Below are 24117 nucleotides of genomic sequence, written 5' to 3' on the forward strand. Positions count from 1 at the left end.
TACCAGGATATAGAATGAGGCTAAAGAATGGGGAGCGATTGCTTATTATGAGCAGAATGTTCAACCTGGTTGAACTTAAATGTTTGGAAATGGACAGAGGTGACAGGAGCACATTGTGAGGATAACCTACAGTGCTGAAAAGTGTGTGAAGGTGGTGGAAAGGGTAAGCTCAGAGTCATGTATGTCACCAGAAGGAAAGGTGGAGGTAAAAAGATGGGAATGTATAAAACAGTGAATCTTGTGGTGGGCAGTGTCTGGGATTAACTGTACAAATGTTAGAAATCTCTTTCATGAACCAGAACAAATGTATGACACTATAACTAGAAGTTAACAATAGAGGAACATATAGGGAAAAAATATACCTATTGCAAACTATATACCACTGTTAGTAGTATTATAACATTCTTTCATCAACAGTAACAAATGTACTATACCAATACTCTGAGTCAGTAATGGAGTGGGGAGTGGTGGTTAGGGGTATGGGAGGATTTGAGTTTCTTTTTTTTTTTTTTTTGTCTTCATTTCTTTTCTGGAGTAATGAAAATGTTCTAAAAATTGAAAAAAATTAATTGTGGTGATGAATGCACAGCTGTATGATGGTACCATGGGCAATTGATTGTACGCTTTGGATCTTTGAATAATTGTGTGGTATGTGAACGATCTCAATAAAAAAAACAAAAAAAGCAAAAAAATACATATAAAATAAAATGTTTAGTAAAAAAATAGACAGAACACAAATATCTCAGGGCAAAAAAAATAAAAATAAAAAAGAGTGCAATATAATGAACCTGTCCTCAACGATCTGCCTACAGTAAAGGCAATTGCATTTTTATGTGGGTTTTCTTCAAGTGTCTTCTATGCCTGTTGGAGCTAAAACTTCACATATCATGCCAACCAGTGAAAACACTTTCATGAAGGCCAAATTGATTCCTTCTGATTTTTCCACTGGCCTGGTTTAATCAGGGTTAAAATTTAGCAATATCGTGAGAAAGTAACGAGTTGTCTTTAGGCAATCTTCATGATAAACTTTTTTGTACTGTTTGTCAGCAGTCAATAAGGGCATATGCGAATACTTTAACAGCAAAAGTAGGGTTGAATCTTCTTAGAAAACAAAAGAAGTTTAGCCAGAACTTCTACCTGAATAAACTGTTGCCTCACCGTTGTATAGATGTGGGCTGTAAATGTGCGTCTCAGCAGGGCCAAGTGTTTCCTCAGAATGCTCACCTGCTGTCTACATTTGTGGAATTTGCTTGATGGAGTAGATACTTGGGAGGCCTTCAATTCGTTGTTCTCTGTGGCCGTTAGGACTCTCCTCAGTTTCTGTGGCTGGGAAACAAATTACCCTAAAGCTTGGTGGCGTGAAACAGCCATTTTCTTTGTTATGGATTCCGTGGATAGGGCTGTGGACAGAGTGCAGTGGGGATGGCCTGTCTCTTCTCTGTGGTGCCTTCCTCAGCTGGAAGGCCGGTGGTCGGTTCTGGCTGGCGGCTGGTGGCTAATTTGGGCCTCCTCATGTCGTGGTAGTGGCTGTCTTCCAAGAGCAAGAGAGCCAGACAAAAGGCCTATTTCCTTCCATGACCTGGTCTCTGGATTTCCACAGTGTCATTCCTGCTGCATTCCTTATGTCGAGGCACCCCATTTTAAGGGTAGGAGAAATAGATTCCACTCTCTGTGGGGGTGTGGCAAAGTTCTGAAGAAGCACATGGGACCAGAAATATTGCTGGGGCAATTTTTGGAAAATTCAGTCTGCCACAGTTGCATGGGACCAATCAGGCATTTGCTTCATGAAGTCTCTTGCTCCCCGTCTTTGTTTTCAGTCACAAGAGAGGGAATGATGGACTTTGGGTCAAAAACCTAGGTTTCGATTCAGGGCTGAGCGTTTACCAGCTGGAGACGCTTCCTTACTTGTAATCTGAAAACATGACCACGTCCCTCACTGTTGGTCTGTGAGACACAGAGCTGAGGAAGGGCCCAGCATGCAAGTGCCACACAGGGTCCTTCAAAATCAGGGCGCCAAAGCACAAAACAAAATGGCTACAACTTGGTCTTTCTCTTTCATGGTCAGTAAATTAGAAATTGCTCATTTGGAAGTGACTAGAACCTACTGCATTTTGAGACTGATCCAGCGAGTGTATTCACTATTCAAAAGCTCAGTCAAAAAGAAAAACACATGGTCCAAAATTTGAGGCATAATTTTACATTTTGAGTTTTTGAAAGACACGAGTTGCTCTCACTACTCAAATTTCTTCTGTCCCTGAGTTTGGAGAGCAAGGAGTCCCTGTATCCTCAGACAACTTACCTAGAAACAGGGGACATAGGACACCATCAAAAAAGAGGATGTACTTAAGTCAAAGTTGCTGGGTTTTTTAAATTTATTTTTTATTTTTTTATTTTTTTAAGTTCCATCTTGTGGTCAACTAAATCAGAGCCAGTGGCAAAAAAGAGAAAGAGATTGTGAGAAGGGAGACATGGGTGTCAGGCCTGGGCAGAGGCAGTGAAAACATCTGCATATTTGCTGTAAGCCTGGAGACCTGGACATCCTGCATCTCCCAGGAGGCTCTGCTATGTGTGAACACAGCACCAACCAAACCAGTGGCTTACAAGAAACAAAAGGATAAACATTTTCAAATTTTCAAATGGGAAAATCTAATGCCTTCCTTAAAAGTTTAAAAACATAAGGACTTTATGAAATTTTTTTCCCCTTCCTTTTCTATATATAGAAAAAGATACTCTGGCTTTGGAAAGGCAAACATATGACATTAACTTTTATACAGAAAAATACCCTCTTGAGTGATGGGTCCAACTAGTGACATTTAAGACATTCTCTAAGGAGTTTTTGCCGGGTTGTGTTTTTGCCAACTGTACATGCAAACTAACCATCCCTTGAGTATATGCTCTATGACAGCAACTAAATCCATTAAAAAGCTGCATCTACTCATCATATAGAACCTCCCTCTCCTCAATAAAGATGGAGCACTGTGAAGACTAAGCTCATTGAGTCTCTGAAAATCAAGACCCATTCAGACATTTCTGCAAGTATTACTGAGACTTTTTGCACTAGGTCCTGCTCCGTGTGCTGAGTGAAGAGCAGGGACCCAACAAAAGCCCCCACTCTCTCCAAGGCATCCTCTTGCACAGCTTCCTTTCATGAGAGGAGGTGGGAGGACAAAGAAAGGGTGTGCGTGTGTGTGCATGCATGTGTGTTCACGCACATTTGTGTGCTGTGTACACTGCATGTATAGGTGCTTGTATGTTGCCATTTTCCATAGGTAAAGTCAGGAGTGGCAAGCAGAGATGTGAAGGTTGGCAATAGTTGTGAGAACTCACGGGATCAGATGAGGCAGCATGCAAACCGCATGATTTTGTATGTATTTTAAACTACTACTATTTAGACAAGAGTAGAATACAAGACTTTGTGCCATTTTTTGTTCGGCTTAGAGTCACCCCTCTCCTCTAGTCTGTTCAATCAATCAGACTCCCATGAAAATAATGGAAAGAGCTAGCTCCCCTCTCTGGCTCATATTAGGTTGGCTTTGAATTTCTTAACACCCCTGTGCTCAATAATCACATTTTCAGATGAGATGTCCACTGTTACCCTCTCCTCCTGCTAAACTCTCTCCTCTCTCTCTTCTCCCACTCAAACCCTCTGGCCCTGCCTGGTTCTTATTCATACCAACCCTGAGTAGTGCATAAATATCCCTACCTTCTGGTCCTTTCCTGCCATGCTCACCCTCTGCTTTCAGCCCCTCAACTTTTCTAAATCCCCCAATCCATATCATATTATATTATATTGTATTACATTATATATTATATTATATTTATTATATTATATTATTGTATGTATTTATAAGCAAATATAAGATAACAAATATAGCTATTTGTTACAGTGCCTTATGTTGTTTTCTGTTTCTACATACAAGAAATCTGCCAGTCAGATTTGGTGCCTTACTCATCTCTACACTGACAAGCACAGTGACTTTTACTTGTGGTTGCTCAGTAAATGCTTGCTCGTTCTGATGATGACATGTGCTGTCACATCTGACGTCTTAGTACTAACACACCAGATTACTTGCTCTCTCTAGCATACCAGGCTGTGCAACTGCAGTGATGGAATTCACTACAGGTCTAAGTTCGGGGGGATTGGGCCCGTTTTGCCTGGTACAGGGAGGACTCTCCCCCATCTCACACAAGCCACTGAAGGTAACTTTGGTGAAACTCCTGCTCCCAATTCTCATTTTTCAGCCACGCTACAGTCAAAAAAGCTTGAGTTGGATTTAGGGTTTTATGACCTTGGAGAAATCATGCAACTCTTCTAGTCTCTGTTTAATTCTTGTGTAAAGGGAAGGAGATCAGCTCCCTCTAAGGTCCATTTGTGAGCATGCAATGCCTTCCACACGGTCAGCTTGAGTTCATTGAACTCAAGCCAAAAGGACATTATGAGAGAAGCTTGGGTTTTCACTTGATTAAAAGAAAAGAATGTGGTAAGAAGCGTTCCCTGAGCTTGCCCCATTTCCTTTCCAGACAGGAAGGTGTATGATGCTTATGTCTTGTATCCTAAGCTTCCGAGAGAAAGCCGGAGCCATGACATGGACATGCTGGTGTTGAAGATCCTGCCGGATGTGCTGGAGAGGCAGTGTGGATATAAGTTATTTATACTGGGGAGGGATGACTTTCCTGGACAAGGTATGTTTTAAGCAACATATAAAACCAACAAATGAATCAAAAGGAAAGCAGTCGCTCCCCTTCCCGCACTTCACAAATGGTGAGGACTCTACAGGAGGCCAGGCCAGCCCCCAGCCAGAGAGTTGGGGCTCTCTTCTCACACGAGCCTCATTCTTGGGAGCATGAAATAATGCAACTCTCGCTTTGGAGTAAGGGCCAGGAAAACCCACTCTCAAGAGCGGGTGGCTGATGGTGTAAGCTTGGCCGAGACACTGAAAGGAGACACAAATGGTTATTCGCCCTCCTGTCAAAGAGACGAACTGCTGAGTGTTTTCAGTCAGTGTGAATGTGTAAATCAGCTCCTCCCTGACATAAATAAGGAGCGGAAGTTTCTTATTCACTTCTCCCATTTGTTAGGCTATGGGTTTGAGCAGTGCGATCAGCATCTCGGAACCTCAGTTGTCTCATCTGTAAATGGGGAAAGAATGCTTTCCTGACCCGGTTGAGAGAATTAAATGAGGTAAAACCTGAGAAGGGACATCATGCAGCTTAGCACCTGTTAGGCACTCAACAAATCCAAGTTTCACTCTTGTCCTATATGTTCCCTTTCCTTCAAGGCTTTACAGTAAAATCGCTGGAATCTGAAATAAACATCCTTTTCCAGTACTGGGAGATCAAGGTGACTACTTCACAGCATCTGGTAGTAGCCTGTTCCAGTTGCTTTAAAAGGTTTCTAAGTTCTTTGGATTTCTAGACTGATCATACCCATGGGGAGCCGTCCACACTTTTTCAAGTTCTGAAATCATCCTCCATGAGGAAATGAAAATTTCATCTTGTGCTTGTCATAAATATGTGGGAGGGACCTCATTTTGGTATTGATATGAATATTGATAAGCATATTGATATTCATTCAATCATTCATCTAATATTTATTGAGCATCTACTATGTGCTGGGTAATGTTTTCTAAAAATAAAACTAAACCAAACAGAAAAGGAGCTATCCTTGGGGAGGATACAACCTATTCTTATATGTCATAGGCGTCAATTGCAGGCAGAATAGAATCTGCATAGCTGGGTGCGCAAAATGCTCCCCCATTCCCTCCACAAGCAGTCATTAAGGTGTACCATATGGTTTCTAAATTAGTTCTGTAAGTCCTGGTCACTTAAATAGCTATAAAGCATAAAAGGACAACAAATACAAGATTAACACAACATTTAAACCAACAACATTTTCCCCATCTTTTCTAAATCTAATTTAAAAAAAGAATGTGTTTATCATCTAATATATGCCAGACCTTCAGCTATTCTGGGAATACAAATTTAGTCATGACAACATCCTTTTTCTAAACAGTTCACAGTCTGTGGGTGGAGAGGGCAGGCCAAGGAAAGTTACATGTAAATAACTAACTTTAATAAAATGTGATTCATGAACATAGAGGACTAATTTTTCAGGGGAAAGTCAGGAAGTCTTCACAGAGGAGATGAAAAATGTTAAAGATTTTGTTAATTTATTTCTTATTAAATCATATTTATTTTAAAGTCTATTTTCTCTTTTTAGTACCGATTTCGAATATTCTCTGTAGCATTAAGACCTAGGCTGTTTTAATCAAGAGATATTCTGAATCTTCTCTTCTTTCTTTATTTTAAGCTGTGGCCAATGTCATTGATGAAAACATTAAACTGTGTAGGAGGTTGATAATGATTGTGGGACCTGAATCACTGGGCTTTGGCCTATTAAAGAACATGTCAGAAGAACAAATCGCTTTATCCAATGCACTCATCCAGGATGGAATGAAGGTCATTTTGATTGAACTGGAGAAAATTGAGGATTATACAGACATGCCCGAGTCAATCAAGTATATCAAACAGAAGCATGGAACCATCCAGTGGAGTGGGAACGTCACAGAGGAATCACAGTCTGCAAAGACCAAGTTCTGGAAGAAAGTGAGATATCACATGCCACCCAAAACGTATCCACCCTCTTCCCCAGCACAGCTGCTTCAGCACACATCCTGTGATGACACCACGGACAAGCAGGAGGTCAGCATGGGATTCGTCACCCAGTGACATGCAGTTTGCTCTCGCGTGGTGGCTTCGAGTTGGACAAAGATTCATTCCATTTGGACCATCTGCTGCTGAAGCTTGCTGTTGTATACTTATGAGAAGCCTGTTTTCGGTTGGTTGTTTCTTTTTGTTCTTTTCAATTAGGTCTACTTCTTTAGAGAAATGATGTTTAGAATTTAGGTTAAACTCTGTCCTCCAAAAAGATAAGTTCGAGTCCTAACTCCCAGTACCTGTGGATGTGACCCTACTTGGAAATAGGGTATTTGCAGGTGTATTCAAGTTAAGGGGAGGTCATTCTGAATTAGGGTGGAGCCTAATTCCATTTGACTTTGTCCTTCTAAGAAGTAGAGGAAAAACATAGAAAGAAGACAACCATGTGATTGGAATAACGCACCTACAAGCCAAGGAATGCCCAGGATTGCTGGCCAACCACAGAAGCTAGATAAAGGAAGGAAGGCTCCTCTTCTGCAGGTTTTAGATGGACCATGGCCAACACCCTGGTTTCTGACTCCTGGCCTCCAGAACTGTGAGACAATAAATTTCTGTTGCTTTAAACCACCTGCTTGTGGTTCTTCGTTACAGCAGCCCTAGGAAACCAAGACAACTCTCCTTGTTAACTTAGGCACTCGCAACACTCACCAACAGTGTTATTGAATAAGGGAGTAGAACTTAACCTTTGACTTAATGAGCAAGGGCCCTTGGGAATGGGACATGGAAGGTTGTAGACATGGCAGTTCAGATGTCAGAAAAGTTTGGAGCAGAGTATGGTGCCCATGAGGCCTGAGATGGAAGCCAGGGCCATCGGGGGCAGCTGGAGGCTGTCAGTGGGCTTGGAGAGGGCTCAGAATTTTAGTGGTGTTTTAACAACTCCCTAGCCTGGAACTTTCCAACAGGTATGGCACACATGAGATGCAGTCTTTTGAGATATTTATTCCTGAGATATTGATTCGTGGTGTATCTAGAGCCTTAGAGCTTATTGTTTACTCTCTTGTGCTTTATTCATTTCCGTATATGCCATGACACGAAAGGGTGGGACAGACGGATTCTGTTCCAGCTGTCCTATTTTACCATTTAGGAAACAGGTCCAGAAAAGTGATGTGACTAAAGACACCAACTAATTTGTGGCAGAGCCAGGGCAGGAATCCTTGTCTTCTGTGCTGTGGTTATTTCCCCACAGCAAAATATCCTGACCCTCTTGGTCCTGTAACACCAACCATTGGTCGGAACTAAAGGAATAACATTGTAAAATCATCTAGTATTTATTCTACATTTTGTAAGCACATGTATATCACTCTTGTCAAAACTCTTCCTGGTTTGACAAAAACAAAACTCAAACAACAATTGTAGATAGTAACTAAAGACTGATTTCTAGACTTACACTATTAAGGGTTTCTGAATGATTTCCTTTGATTTATTCTGGACTTGGTGAGAAGCTTAAACATTTTTGTTTCGTCTTGTCTTCTTTTTGCCCTGAAGTGAACAAAACCATATCCTTTAGCTGTCTATGGGATTTAACATTCAACACTAAAAATTTCTTGAATGAGCTCTACATTTCTTGAATGGACTGTTCCTAACTGCTGGAGTTTTTAAGATGAATGAGGTCAATGAATGAGGCTATGTGTCAATCTTCCCCTTCCTGGGAAAACTTGACCTGAGACACACTTGTGGAATAAAGCATTGAAGTTAACTTAATTTTACCTCTTGGCTGGAGCCTCCTCCTAGGAATCTGGGGTCCCAGAGGCTCTGTGCTTGCTTCTTAAGAGCTAAGAGACATGGGTGGAACCTGTGCAGCCCTGGAAAAGCCTGGAAACTGCTCGTCGCCTGTTTCCTCACGTAGCATGATATGAGGAGAAATGAGATGACGTGAATACTATACGACCACAGTAAGTATTTATGAGCAGCTTGGCTACTCTTTAAAGAACTCTGGCCATAATATTTAGGGGCAAGTTTTAATTGAGGGAAAAAAATCAATAGACTTTGAATGCTTTGCAGTAGGTGTCTTATTGTTTTAGAGAATCCTTATTTTGTACCAGCTTCTTAAAGTCATACAAACATGCCCCTGGAGATGGGATGCACCCAGTTGTGTGGCGAGTCAGCTGGAGCAGTTGACCAGGTCACCCTGTCTTGGGGTGTGCATCTTGTCTACTAGCTGGTGTCTTCTCCCACTCACAGAAGGACCCCAGGCCTTCTTGATCACCCTGGATATTCTTGAGGCTCCGTTCCTGATGTAGCCTTTGATTACTGTGCTTCCTTATGGCTTGTACTTGGTGGGGGGCTCAAGGAGATTTGAAGCCTATTCTTGAGAGGTGGCTACTAAAGATGGCTAGATGCCAGGAATAACCTTCAGCTGAATACACTCTACCAACCAGGACCCAGTCCAAAGGTGAATAACTTCTCCAGCTGGGTATTTGAAAGACGTACCTGAAATGGTTAGACCCAACTGACAAAGTTGCCTTTATCTTGGACTCCAGAGGACTCAGCTGGAATAGACAATACCATGTCACCCCGCAAGCCAGACCTACCACTGCTCAGATTCTCCCTCAGACACTCAGTGACTATAATTCCAAACAACTTGTACTGAAGTTCAGATATTGGAGGCTGCTTATGTCTCTTTCAGCCCAGCACTGCTTAACTGAAACCTGGTGATTTTCCCTGAGGATTCTGCTTCCCATGGAGCCCTCTTCAGTGTGGCTCCAAAATTTCAATAGCAGGGGTTCAGAAGCATGCTTTGGTTGATTGGGGTGTTGGTGGGACAGAAGGGCTCTAAGTAGCATTTGGAGAGCCTTTTACCTAAGATTGAGAAATCATTAATTATTCATGTCAGAGATTATGGGGTGAGTCCTAGTGGAGATTTGAGGAAAGGGATGCAGAAATCCCCCCAACTGCCTGTTGAGGTCCCTCAATTTCACCCACAATACAGTCCTTAAAATGTTCTTTTCCAGTATTTTGTACATGTTCTTAAACTTTTAACTCGGCAATTGAACACGCAGTCAAGATGCTAAATATCATGAAATGTAAAGTTTATGGTCAATATTTTCCATTTTGAATGATTAACTATCCCATCTCTTTCTCAATCTTATTATTGCTTGTTTTAGCACTGTCATTTCCTTAACTTCCACTAATTTTTAGTGAAATAACAGGGATACAGTACAGCAAAACTATCAATAATTGAATTATGTTGACTTTGCCACTGAAATGTAGATTGGCAGGTAATGGCTCAAAAATATTCATTTGTCAGCTGATGGGCTAATGTCATATTTACATGAGAAAGAAGGTTTAGGTGTTCAATGAATAACAGATTTAAAAGTCGGGTTACCTGAAAGTTGAAGGCCACCATTAATTCCCTCGTATCTTACCAGCTGGCACTGAGGCAAAAGGTGAGGTAAATGGGGTCTTGTGCCAAGTCCTTGGTGGTGGGCCCCAGAACTCCCAGGATACCATGAGGGGTCAGTGATTAACCTGGAGGTAGGGATAAGAGAGGTGACTGGACCAGAGAGAAGATGAAATAAGGTTTCTGAGACCGTTAGGTTACCTTTTGGTTCACCTTCTTCTAATGACTGAGTCAGTCACCACACACACTTCCTTAGTCTCCTCCTTTAAACACTGTGGATCTGGCTTTTGAGAAAGGCCTGGAAGGAGACCAAATCTCATCAAATAAAGGGCCTGGGAAGGTCTGGTCTTGTCCCAGGAGATCAACTGAGATGAAGATATCTATGTGAACATGCTTGGCAGACTCCATGACACCATGTCAGGAGCTGTCTGGACAATGTCAGGATTGGTGGGATCCATGGCTGCTTCATGCTCTGCCAGGAGCCCACAGTGACTCACAGAGGGCTTCCTGCTGTGTCATGCTCAGTTGACCTTTCTTCATTTCTTGATCTGCTTTATATTTATATGTTTTCCTCCAACACATGCTCCTTTGGTTGATTTATCCAGGGCTGTGTCTGGAAAATTAAGAAAGTGGAAAATTCCTCCCTGGTTTCCTTCTTAGAATAGAGGCTATTCTATAGATGACAAAGCCACGAAGTCTGGAAAAAGCTACTGTAGGTGACCCTGGCTCTTAGAGCTACAGAATTTTGGGTCTGAACAACTGGAGGCCACGTATTTTCAGTGGAATTATTTGGGGGCCCTCGAGGGATGGGCTCTTTGGGCATGCATTCTTCCTACTCATGCCCAGGGTGCTTGTAAAAAATCCTGCTAGTTATACAATTCAACCCTAGTCCTCCAAGGATGTCCATGGAGAGAAAATCTCCACTTGGGAAGGGGAAATCAGACCTGTGGCCTTGGCTCTGGTCCTCCCCATTCACCTTTCCTCTGAGGCTCTCTTGTGAGTGGCAGTTGCCACTGCTCAGCTTTGATGTTCTGGCCTGACCATCCTTGACCAATTCTTAGGAGCCCAGCTGACACCAAACAGCAAAGCTCAAAATAATTTTAGAAGGAGAAGGCATAACAGAAGAGAAAAGGAACGCACAGGAACATACCATCAGAAGATTGGGACTACATGATACACACTTTCTTATTCTCGTCATGGGTTTTCTGCTTCGCCCCTGCCCCACCCCTTCCCACCCCTGAAGGGCAGAAGCACTTCTCACAGGCCCCAGAGACTGGGATCGGAGGGAAACCCGCGTGCACGCTCACAACTGCTTCACTACATGCCGTGGTTTGTTTATGTCTCCTCTTTCCTACGGCAGCGTTTTTCCTGTTGTGGAGTGGGGCTGGGTTTACGATTTCACACATCCAGGCTGAGGGAGGAGAGCTGGATGGGGTGGGAGCTCAGGAGCATCACGTAGCCCAAGGTGGGCTGCACCCTGCACGGGAGCCTGAGCCCGCAAGGAGGCTGCAGGGCTGTATGCTCCTTCCCCATCTCGCAGAATGAAAGATTTAACCGTAAGTGTGGGAAACGTCAGAAGTTTATGAAATATATTTCATTCTAAATGAGAAACATCAATCACAGTTTTAGCACGTATGGGAAAATTGCAAAAATTATCAAGCCAGAAAATAAAAACCTATTTCTACCAAATATTTCTATCAAATATTTTTAGCCTTGAGTCCACTAACCCATTGGCGCCATCAATTGAAAAAATTGGATTGGGCAAGTTAAAACTGCAGATTCTGTTACAGGAAAATGTGCAGTTACCATTGCAGTAGCTTTATTTCTGACTTGGTGGGTGTATTTTTTTCTCAATCAAAGTCACTAGTGTCTACCGTTTTGTTTGATTTGTTCATATTGTCCCTTAACTGTGCTCCCAGGCAATGGTGGAGATGAAAGCTCTACCCCCTGATGGGGGGCTTGCCCTCACCCCCACCCCATTCCTCCTTATTTTCTCTTTTCACCAAGATTTACCTGTTCCCTACCATTACCCTAATCACCACCACTATCACTCCAGTTAACCTCTTTCTGGAAATTAGAATATGTCTAAGGCTTGGGTAGGGGAAGAATGATTGTTCATTACATCCATCAGGTGCAGCCTCGCAGACCCTGATATGTGTCCTCTTCCCCTCCCAGACGGAAACAGGTTCGTGACAGATCCTGGAATGCAGAACTTGGATTCCCAGGTTTTACCTGAAGTGCCCGCGCCCCCCACCAATGGCTTTCATTTTTTTTAATCTGCAACCTAAAGGAAGAAACACATTTTACATTGCAACTCAGTATACATGCACACATGATGAAAACAGAAATTCTATTTTATTCATTCTATTCTATTGTGGTGTGTTCTATTTTTTTTTTTTTTCCAAAATGCCGCTTACAGTCCACTAACTGGCTTTAATGACCAACTTACGGGTTTTCAAAGCAATTTGAAAAACACAGCTCCAGCTTCCCCACTGCCTCTGTCCCTTAGCCAATCATGACTTGCTTCAATCTCCAATTATCCAATTTTTCAATTATCTGACTTCCAGGCCAATTAGCTTTGTTGTTTTAAATGGCCACAGGGTAAGTGAGATCTTCCTAACAGCAAAGCTGGAAATGAGCATAATTTCCTGTCTGTGTGACGAAAGTGGCCTTGGGTGAAGAGCCTTGAGAAGGGGGAAAGCATTTCCTCCTGGAGAAACACACGAGACCCTGAAGTTCACGCCTTCGCTGCGCTGCCGGCCGCGGCCTCCCTGCGCCCCCCGGTGGTGGCGGCGGGAAGCTCCCCTGCCCTGGCCCTCCCGAGGCGGCCGGACGGGATCCCCACAGGCTGGGAGGGGGGGTCCCCACGCCAGCCTCTCGGGGGTCTCCAACTTGAGGCCAAGAATAACTCCCCTCTTAGGCTCTGGGCGAGGCTGAGCTAGTGCCGTTTTCTAACTTTGTCCCTGTGTAATCCGTGGGTGACTGATCCAGACTGCGTCAAGCTGTCAACAGTTGGAAGTTGCAGACCCTCCTTCAGGAGCCGCAAGAGAGGGCTCTCGGCACAGCGGTTCCAAAGCTGGACTCACGTCACCACCCCGCTGTTGACTCATCGAGCTAATTCTTACCCCCTCAGGCAAGCTGCTGAAACACTCCGTGCCTCAGTTTCTTCATCTGTAAAAAGGGGATAATAAAAGTATCTGCTTCGTAGGGTAAGTCATAAGCAAAATGCTTGTTGGCGCCCAGTCAGACCTCAATCAATAAATTCTCTTATTATTATTATATAATGAGTGCACTTATGTTGGTTAGTGTTTTGCACTTATTATTTTTATTACTGTACCGAAGATGATGATGCTGACGTTTATTGAGCAGTTACAACGTGCAAAGTATGCTTTGTATCCTTGACAGGCACTGATTCATGATCAGTTCTATGAGGAAGGCACTCTGAGGGTTTCCTCTTGGAAGATGAGAAAAGGGGGCATGGCATGGAGGCTTTGGAGTCAGAGAACTTGGGGTTCAAGGTATGTTAATCCCTCTGGGTCATGGTGGTCTGTTTGTAGAATCCAGGTGAGAATGTACTTACGTGGAAGGGTGCTTGAAGGATTAATTGCGATGAAAAAGCACTTTAAGACCTAGACAAAAACTGGTTATTTATATTACAATGAATATGGCAAGAATCAAAGTTACCTTACATAACTGAGTTAATTTATAAAATGGTTCTACTTTAAGGGGAAAAAAACACCCTGATTATAAAAAAAAAAGTAGGCTCATGAACTTAGGAAGTGATTACAGTTTTGTTTTTTCAATGAAATAATACCTTATGGGGCTCATTTGAAGAGTAACTCTCAAATGATTTTTTAATGAACTAACTTTTTAAGAAAACACGAAACCATAAAAACACTAGAAAGTATAGTTGAACACTGCATTAGGTTAGAGCACAAGGAAGGCAAGATTGACATGTTTTACTATGTACAAACTGTAATCCAAAAATCATAGATAAAATTAAAAAGTGTACAAACTAAAAAAATATGGGCAATAAATATGACAGGTAAAGAGTTGATGTCCTTAAATGTCCACTAGAAAAAAGATCAAAGGATATGAACAAGAAAATTACAAAATAATGTCTAATTGGCACAAATGCCTAGTGAATGAAAAATTGTGCAGCATCGCAGATCATCCAAGAATGGTGCTAGCTAGGGATGTTTACAATGTGCAAGGCTCTATGCTAGATTTTTACATACAGTATCTCATTTAAAACTCTCAATTACCCTTCACTTTCTTCATTTTAAAAATGAAGAAATGAAGAGTATAAGAAATTAGATAATCCACCCAGGTTCATAGCTGTAAGAACTGGTCCTGGGGAAACTTGTCGCTGACTGGATACTTTGTGGCATTGTAGTATTATCAAGGTTTTAGTTATGATAATGACAGCATTATGTTTCCAAAGACTTCTTTAATTTTAGAGGTTATATGCCATCATATTTATGGGTGAAATACTATGATGTCTGAGAATCGCTTCAAAATAATCCAGTGCAGGAAGAGGTAGGGTACATGGAAGTATTGATGAAACAAGATTGGCCTTTCATGGGGTTAATTGTACTATTTTCTCTGTTTTTGTATGTTTGAAATTTTTCCTAAAAATGGTTTAAAAATAAAGTAGTTAAAAAAAATTTAGAACAACAACAACAAAAAAACTGTTGTGCAAGTTCACCTGTACAACCAGGCATTCTGCCTGAGTATTCTGAAAAGCAAGATGATGCTAGAGTCTTTTTTGTTTGTTTGTTTAGTTTTGTCTTCAAAATATATACAACTCCCACAGACCAATTATTATCTCATTGCAAAAATTCATAAAAGCAAGAAATTGTAAAAATATATTCATTAGACTTTTGGTGTATAAATACATTTTTATATAGATTTGATCTCACAGTTCATACCTAATTGTCCTCAGATTTTGCATGTGTGTATATCAATATATCAATATGCCAATATGCCATGAACATCATTATGGACCAAAAAAACAGAACTTCATCATTTTTATGCAATTTTATTGTGATATAACCACGTAACATACAATCATTCAAAGTATACAGTTTTTCACAGTATCACCACATAGTTGTGCTTTCATCACCACAATCAAACTTTGAACATTTTCATTACTCCAAGAAATAAAATGAAAATTAAAATAAAAAAGAATATCCAAAACATCCCACTCCCTTCCTCACCCCATTGTTCATTTACTTTTTTTTTAAATGCAGTTTAACTGAGATATATTCACACACCCTACAGTCATTCACAGTGTACAATTAATTATTCACAGCACCATCATACAGTTCTGTGTTCATCACCAGAACCAATTTTTGAAACTTTTCCTTACTCCAAAATAAAAATAAAAGCAAAAAAGAACACCTAAATCTTTCCATCCCCTCCATCCCACTCTATTCTTCATATAATTTTTGTCCCCATTTTTCCACTCATCTGTCCATACACTGGATAAAGGGAGTGAGAGCCACAAGGTTTTCACAGTCACACAGTCACACTATGCAAGCTACATAGCTATACAATCGTCTTCAAGAATCAAGGTCACTGGGTAGCAGTTTGACAGCTTCAGGTATTTCTCTCCAGCCACTCCAACGCACCAAAGACTAAAAAGTGATATGTATATAGTGCATAGGAATACCCTCCAGAGTGACCTCTCGACTCCATTTGTAATCTCTCAGCCACTGGAACCCTACTTTGGTTCATCTCTTTTCCCCCTTTTGATCAAGAAGATCCTTTCAATCCCACAGTGCTGGGTCCAGGCTCATCCCCAGGAGTCATTTCTCGCATTGCCAGGGAGATTCACACCCCTGGGAGTCACGTCCCACATAGGGTGGAGGGCAGTGAGTTCACCTGCCAAGTGGGCTTAGTGAGAGAGGGGGCCACATCTGAGCAAAAAGAGGGTCTCTGGGGGGGACTCCAAGGCACAATTATAAGTGGGCTTAGCCTCTCCCTTGTAGCAACTAGCCTCACAGGGGAAGGCCCCCAGATCGAGGTCTCAGCCCACTAAATTGGCAGTCCTCAATGTTTGCAGGAAAATCAGCAATAGCCCAGGTGTGGAGAACTTCATCATTTTTAATGGACGTTTGGCATTCCACTGGATAGATGTATTATAATTTATTCAACCAATCCTCAATTTATGGCTATTTAGGTTGTTTCCAATGTGTTACATTTGCAAACATGGTGCATTCATAATTCCCCTTGGATAAATCACTGGAACTGGAAATTCCAGGTTGCGACATTCGGTGCACACTTCCAAACCCCCTCCAGAAAGCTTGCATGCATTGTAACTCCCATCAGTGTTGGTTAAAGGTGCCAGTAAGTGAAATATTCTCGGGTGCCCAGTGAAGAATTTCAGGCTCATGTTTGAGTTCCTAGTTTGGTAATCACCATGGGACATTTCTTGTTCTGTATATTTGTGTAAGGTTCAAAAAATGATCAAGAAGAGGGGGTGACCCAGAAAGCCTCTTTGTTGCTCAGGTGTGACCCCTCTCCTTAAACCCACTCGGCAGGTGAACTCACTGCCCTCCACCCTACGTGAGACATGACACCCAGGGGTGCAAATCCCCCTGGGCAACACAGGAAATGACTCCTGGAGATGAGCCTGGACCCAGCACTGTGGGATTGAGAGGATCTTCTTGACCAAAAGGGGGAAAAGAGATGAAACAAAATAAGGTTCTAGTGGCTGAGACGATTTCAGATGGAGTTGAGAGGTCACTGTGGAGGGTATTCTTATGTGCTATATAGATGTCACCTTTTAGTCTTTGGTGTGTTGGAGTGGCTAGAGGGAAATACCTGAAACTGTCAAATTGCAACCCAGTGACCTTGATTCTTGAAGATGATTGTATAACTATGTAGCTTGCACAGTGTGACTGTGTGACTGTGAAAACCTTGTGGCTCTCACTCCCTTTATCCAGTGTATGGACAGATGAGTGGGAAAATGGGGACAAAAATTAGATGAAGAATAGAGTGGAATGGAGGAGATGGAAAGATTTAGGTGTTCTTTTTTGCTTTTATTTTTATTTTGGAGTAAGGAAAATGTTCAAAAATTGATTCTGGTGATGAATGCACAAATGTATGATGGTGCTGTGAATAATTGATTGTACACTGTGGATGACTGTAGGATGTGTGAATATATCTCAATTAAACTGTATTTTAAAAAGTAAATGAACATTAGGGGGAAGAGGGGAATGGGATGTGTTGCATGTTCTTTTTATGTTGATTTTCATTTTATTTTTTGGAGTAATGAAAATGTTCAAAGTTTGTGGTGATGAAAACACAAATATATGATGATACTGTGAACAACTGATTGTACACTTTGTATGATTCTATGTTATGTGATTATATCTCAATAAAATTGCATTTAAAAAAAAAGAAGACGGGGTGGGAGGAAGGTGGGTAGTTTTGTTCTTCAAGGGCCCAGTGGAACAGTTCTCAGTTCCAGGCATGATGACCTAATTCACGGGCTGGTTCCGTGTCTTGTGCCCTTATCAGGTCCCATGTGCTCCGCTGCCAGCAACTCGGAGCAGGGATGTTCTCGACAGGGACTGAGTCACGGTAGCTGGTGTTCCTGCAGGTCGGGGCCTCGTTGCTCGTTCCATCCAGTTAGGGTCATCCTAAAACTTGGCCGGGGTGAGGAAGAGCCCACAGCTCCAGACAGAAAGGCAGAAACATCTACCGTTTCGTGGACACCACCCTAGTAGGGTAAGTTACTCAGAGAACAGCAAGCACAGACCCTCACTGGGGTTCTTTCTCCTTAGCCCACCCCACCCAAGGTAAAAAAAGCCAGTATTACATTTGGGGTCTTTTGTGTTTAGCACAAGAGAGAGAGGGTGGGTTAGGCATTTGAGTTCAGCAAGCTGAAATAGAGAGTCACTCCTCTATGAGGAGGTTGAGATCCCCTAAATGAAGAGTAAGTTGGGGGTTTTAGGGTGTCCCTGGCCCTGCTCTGATGTCATCCTCTCTGATTTCATTTCACATATCCCAGTTGACAGGGCAGTACAAAAAGTTTCTACAAGAGAGGCTTGAGACCCAGTGGACACTCAATATCTGTTTCTTGAAATAAATAAACAACAAATAAAGACTTTATTGGGTGGGGGTGGTGGCAGTTCACAGGAAGTTTACTCCTGACTTCCATGCCTGAAAATCTATTTGCATCCCAGTTTTCCAGTTTTTCTGCTCTAAGTGACACCAGTTAGCTTCCAAACTCAACCTGCCTCAAAGTTTTCTGACCAACTGAATGACAGAGAGGCTCGGTCTACCTTCTTCTGTGTGAAAATAAAGCATCCACCTTACAATAGGCAATATGTGTGGCCAGGAGGACAGGCCAGTGCCTTATCGCAGAGCCAAGGAGCCTGGGCACAGCGGGTGCCACCTCAGCAGTTTTCCCACATGAGGGCCGGAGCAGGTCTGCAATTTGCTCACGGCCTCTCACCTGTCCCAGCTTGATTTGTAAATCTGCACCACGGCTTCCGAGCAAAGGATGTCCTGATATGATTTTACTTGTATCTGTTCTCTGAGCTTGGGCTTTGAAGGACAAATCTCAAATGATATCAAATGGGTGGCAGATTTCTGTCAGCTGCTGCACACCAGATGTCCCTCCAGACCAGCATGGGTGCCAGGAGTCAGGTGGGCAGCCGGCACCGGGTGGGCGTCCCTCCCTGGGCTGCACCTGTCCCACCTCTCAAGGGTGTGGCCTGACACAGGGAATCCAAAAGGCTTAACTTGGGGTCCTGGGAACCCCACCTCTGTGAAAGGGCAGCTGGCGATCCTGCAGCCACAACCCTGCATGGCTGTGCACACACACACACACACACACACACACACACACACACACACACCCCCCACACCTCCTCTAGCCTTCACCTTCCAAACCAAAGGTGAGAGTCAGCCATTGTAGCACCCCAGGAGGAGACGAGGGTGCACCATGCAGTCATTCAGCAATACTGTGTCAAGTGCCTCCAACCCACCTCTCCTTGAGTTACTGTTGTCGCCCACCACGCATTCAGGTAGCATGTTGGCCTCCCAGGTAGACGGAAAGGTGAGCAAAGCAGTGGTCTCTGCCCTCGTGTCACCCTCCATCGAGTGGGTGGATGAGGCAGCAACGAGGAAAGGAAGGGGAGCAGCGATGGGTGTTGAGGAGACGCAGAGCACAAAGAGCTAAGGAAAAAGAAAATCAGGGAAGAGAGAATCATCTGGCCGGTGGCTTATTTTACATACATGTATAAACGCAACAGTGTCCACAAGGGGCTGTGGCCCCAAATTCCTGTTTCGTGCCTGATGTGACCTCCCTAAATGCAGAGACGGCGGCGATGCAGCTGCCCTGCTGGCCCCACAGAGGCTCTGGGTCTGGGGTCCGGTTCCCCCTGCAGTCCGGCCCCAGCCTGGGGAGGTGCTGCCTCCAGGGCCGCCTGGGAGTTCAGAACAGAGTTTTGTTCCCTGCCAAGCTGCTTGGTTTCAGTTAAACCCAACCCTAAATGCTTCACCAGAGGTGTCCATTGTGGAGGTCGTTTTGGAGTGTGCAGAAATATAATTTAGAGTGATTTCTCCTTGCATCCTGGGGAAAACATTACCTAGGAGAAACCAGCCTATAATGAACACAAAGAGCATGCTTGGGAGGGGGGGTGTCCCCCAGGCTGTCTGTGGGGAACAGGGGAGGCGGTGGTGGTGCAGGGAGTGGGAGACAGATCTGCTTGGCTAATGAGGGGGGAATCTGGGGGCTCATCCTCCGGATGCTGTCTGTCTCCCCCATCAGCCCCCAGGAAAGTCCCACCCCCCACCACCCACCACCACAGGGTCCCCCACTGCCTGAGCCTCTGCCCACCCTGCTGGGAATGTTGCCCGCTTTCCCAGGAGGGTGACTGGAATTGAATTTATTTCCTTAGTCACTCCCACCCAGGCTTCTTATATTTTGTGCCCACTAGTCTAACCTCAATAGCAAGCACAGGGCTTAAAAACCCCAGCGATCTCCCGTGACATTACAGCCAGCCAGACCCAGATGGGGGCGGGGGTTTCACACACCCCTAAACCGGATGAGGGCGGAGGGGCCCCAGCATCGCTTTCCATCACCCAAGTGCCCAGCAAGGGGAGCCCTGGTGTTTCTTTCCTCCTGTTTCTGAAGGTATTCTAAAAAGCATGCGTAGCCTTGATTTGACAGAAAGCCATAACACAAAAACACATGGCCAAGAACTGGCTGGCACACTTCTAAGTTCCTTCTCCTTGCCTCACAAAAATGACCCGTTAAAAGCACACTGCACAGCCTTGGGCTACTTATATGATTGCATTGGTAAGCGTGTGATGTGCACTTTCCTAGAGATATGCCATGAAGACAGGAAAGCGTAAAATGAACTCTCACTTTATCCTAACAACTGCCTCATATGTCGGTCGGTTGTGGCCAGAGGAAGACAAAAGTATGGACTGATCTCAATGCCTAGAGGTACAAACATGAAAGGGTGTTTTGATTTTCCTTTTCCCCGGTGCTGAGCCCCCTCTCCCACCAGGTGGAAGCTACCTTGAAGATATTTCAGCTAGATTCTATAGCTCTGCAATCACTTTTGGTGCTTCGAAGAGTGATTTGGAGTTTATAGAACTCAGCTCTGGTCCATTTGAAACTTCAGTCTCTCATCTGATCCAAAGCTCTTCTCCTCTTCCTCTCCTAGGGGAGACCTGAGCTGAGGGCCCCCAGGTGGAGTGAAGTTGGGTGTGGGATGCTCCCTCAGGCCTAGTCTTCCTCCCTCTTTCCTACTGTGGTTGAGCAGTGAGACGTGGAACAGAAAGACATCTCCATTCTTGACTGGCCATGGTGGCAGCCCCCACTCTGAGGCACCACGACTGCTGTCCTAGCTCATTGCTTACGGGCTTCAGGTGGATGGATGATGACATCATCGTGCCCTACTTACAAGGAGCTCATACCTGGCAGTGGTGGTCCTTGGAAAGTTCTGGCTGTACTTTCAAGTGGAGCCAGCGGTGGCCTCGGGCCACATGCCCCTGATGTCCAGGCTTCCTGGCACCTGTTGTGGTTCCTTCCAAGTCAGGAGCTCCCAGTCCCAGCTTCCAGCCATGGTCTACGCCCAGGTCTGCAGACAGATGCAGAAGCCTCTTCCTTACTTCTCAGAAACATGAAACTTTGGTGGTGTGAGCACATGCGTCCTAACCCCCTCTCCCTCTGGAGTTCCCCACCAAGCCACCTCGTCTCGATTCAATTTTTTCTTTTAGTCAGAGGCACAGACACAATTTAGTAAGTCTGCTGGCAAAGCAGATGCCCAGCCAGAATTGAGATCCAGTCCCTCATTCTTGCTGGCACAATTAGTTTTAGGAATAACTCTCTTGGGAACTCCCTCCCAATGGGAGAGTGGAGAAGACATAGGCTCTTTTTGGGAATGAATCACTCCCACAATGGTGACCCATGATCTCTCCCCAATGGCTGTGGGTTGGGGTGCGGGGTGCTGGGGGCGGTGCAGGGGTAGGACCAGTTCCTCTGGAATGGCCTCCCCATGAGCCTTTGCCTGGAGCTGGCTGCAGGGATATGGGGAACTAAGTCTATTCTCTGCTCAGCCTTGGGCCTTAGCTGCGTTCCTGGGACAAGAGGAAAACTCCTGCTTGGCATCCCTCACCAACCTTTTCCACAGAGGTTCAGGTGAGGAACAACAGAAGGTTGGTGACAAGCTCAGCACCCCACACCATGTTATATCAGCAGAGCCAGCACAGGAGTTAGATTCCTTGAATGTCAGAGGAGATCCACTTTTCTTCCTGGTTTCACAACCTTAGAAATGGTTTCCCTTCCCCTACTGCTCACCAAACTCTGACCCTACATGTCTATGAATCAGAGCAGGGGAAAGAAAGGAGATGGAAGGGATGGAGAAAATGGCCATATCAAAGACAGATGTGGGGGGATGGATTGGAGCAGCCTGTAAAGGGAGAGCAGCTCCTCAGACACGATATGGGAAGTTTATAAATGAGAAGGACCCAGATATTCAAGCCCCAGAGACTCGTGTCTGCCGTCTGGGTCCATAATTTACCTGCTTTGTGATCTTGGGCAAGTTATTCAGCTAGTCAAGCCTTGGTTTCCTCATCTGCAATGGGGAATTACATTACATACATTACCATTTTGTTGTGAAAATTAGATTTAATGCACATTTAATAGCTGACAGAGGATACACAATGAAAGGTGTTATTCATATTAATGAAGTCATCAAAGGGAAAAGTAGGTTTTCATAAAGAAGGATCCCCCCAAGTCCTATTTTTATATTGAAACTGATCAGATGAAAGATTTCTAAATGAGGCACCTTGATAAATTGAACTATCTTAAAATGAAAACTTCTTTACTATAAAAGACATATAAAAATGGAAAATATAGGCCACAGGCCAAAAGGAGATATTTGCACTTAATAACAGAGGATAACATATCTGAAATATGAAAAGAACTTGTCAGTATCAATGAGAAAAAGACAACAGCTGGTGTGATGGGTTGAAGCTGTACTTACCCCAGAAAAGCATGTTCTTAAAGCTGATCCATTCCCGTGGGTGTGGACTATTGTAAATAGGATCTTTTGGTGAGAAGGATCTTAATTTAAGTTGAGATGTGACCCACCTCGTTCAGGGTGGGTCTTAATCCTCTTACTGGAGTCCTTTATAAGAGAATGAAATCCAGAGAAAAAGACAGAGAAGACAGAAAAAACACCAGAAGCTGAGAGAGAATGACACAGAAGCAGAGAAAAAGAAAGCCACAGATGGGGCAGCCAGAAGCTGGAAGCAAAGAAACCCAGGAGAGAAGGGACAAACCAGCAGATGCCTCCATGTGCCTGACCTTGTGACAGAGGAGTCCCAGATCACCAGCAGCCTGTCTTCAGGGAAAAGGTATCGTCTCGACGATGCTGAGATTTGGACATTTTCATGGCCTCAGAAGTATAAGGCTTTTGTTAAAATCCAGCCCATTTCTGGTAGATTGCATTTCTGCAGTTTCAGCAAACTAAAACAACTGGAAAAATAGGAAAATAATGTGAACAGGCAATTCACAAAACAGAAAATCAAATGATCAAGAGCTATAGAAGATCTAAGCTTCACTAGTAGTCCAGGAAATGCAGTTAAACAACAAGATATTGCTTAATTGGATTAGGAAATTTTGAAGAGTCTGACAACATTGGTGAAGTCACCGGTAATGGGAACTATTCTGCCTTGTTGATGATACTATAAATTGGTAAAATCTCTGTAGAAAGCATTTGGCTGTAGCTAGCAAAGTAAACTGTCCTAGGCAGAGCCTAAATAAATTCTTCCATATGTGAACAAGGGTGCATGTACACAAATATTTATTGATGTGCTATTCAAATTTGCCAGGGCAAATTTGGAAGCAGACTAAATGTATCCATGAATAGGTTAGACAAATTGTGGTGTATCCCCTGCAGTTAAAAAGGAATGCATTAGGACTACATGTGTCAACATGGCCAAACCTCAAAGATGTTGACAAGAAGTTTCAGAAGAATACTCACAGTATTTATACCATCAAACTCTGACACCGAGAGTCAAACAAGAAAGGATTTTCTCTCTGTCTGGTTTTGGACCAATCCACAATTGATGAATAAGGACAAAGAAGTCACAAGCCAATCAACATGGCTGCTATAGATAGAACTGAGACCAGCCTCAGTGGGTGATGTGGAAGAAGAGGTGGTGGAGATGGGGTCACCTAGAGAGAGGAGGGCCCAGGCCAATGCAGTCTACGTGGCAATAGGCTATTTTTCTGCACCTGTTTCCCACCCCCCACTTGCGACATCAGAGCTGTTGGGTTAACTCCATCAACTCCAGCAGCCATAAAATGATTGATGTTTCTCTCCGTATCTGCCCAGAGGAGGCAGTTATGATTCCGTCTCTCTTAACATTTGATTGTTTTTAACTGGGAACAATTAATGACTGTAATGCATGAAATGCTTATTTTTAAGACAATATTTGTTCATGTTGCATACAATCTCTTCCACATTAGGAGGTTGAGAAAAGGGCAGAAAGCCAAATCAAATAGATAATTTTAGCTGTAGGAT

The 24117-nt window shown here is 43.6% G+C and overlaps 1 protein-coding gene and 1 long non-coding RNA gene across 2 annotated transcripts in view; one reads left to right on the forward strand and one right to left on the reverse strand.

The window, feature by feature from the left end:
* Positions 1-7682, forward strand: part of IL1RL2 (interleukin 1 receptor like 2) — a 46817-nt gene extending 39135 nt beyond the window's left edge. The window contains exons 11-12 of the mRNA XM_037806975.1: positions 4522-4683; positions 6311-7682. Of these exons, the coding sequence (XP_037662903.1) occupies positions 4522-4683; positions 6311-6729 (581 nt within the window). The 3' untranslated portion in view covers positions 6730-7682. The remainder of the gene's footprint in view (positions 1-4521; positions 4684-6310) is intronic.
* A 9799-nt stretch (positions 7683-17481) lies between these two features.
* Positions 17482-23129, reverse strand: LOC119512451. Its single transcript, XR_005212383.1, has 3 exons — positions 22896-23129; positions 21002-22161; positions 17482-19249 (listed from the first exon to the last, which is right to left on the reverse strand). It is a non-coding gene; the product is annotated as an uncharacterized LOC119512451 (long non-coding RNA).
* Positions 23130-24117: the final 988 nt, after the last annotated feature.

Source organism: Choloepus didactylus, chromosome 17 (assembly GCF_015220235.1).
Source record: "Choloepus didactylus isolate mChoDid1 chromosome 17, mChoDid1.pri, whole genome shotgun sequence".
In the NCBI taxonomy this organism is placed as follows: domain Eukaryota; kingdom Metazoa; phylum Chordata; class Mammalia; order Pilosa; family Megalonychidae; genus Choloepus; species Choloepus didactylus.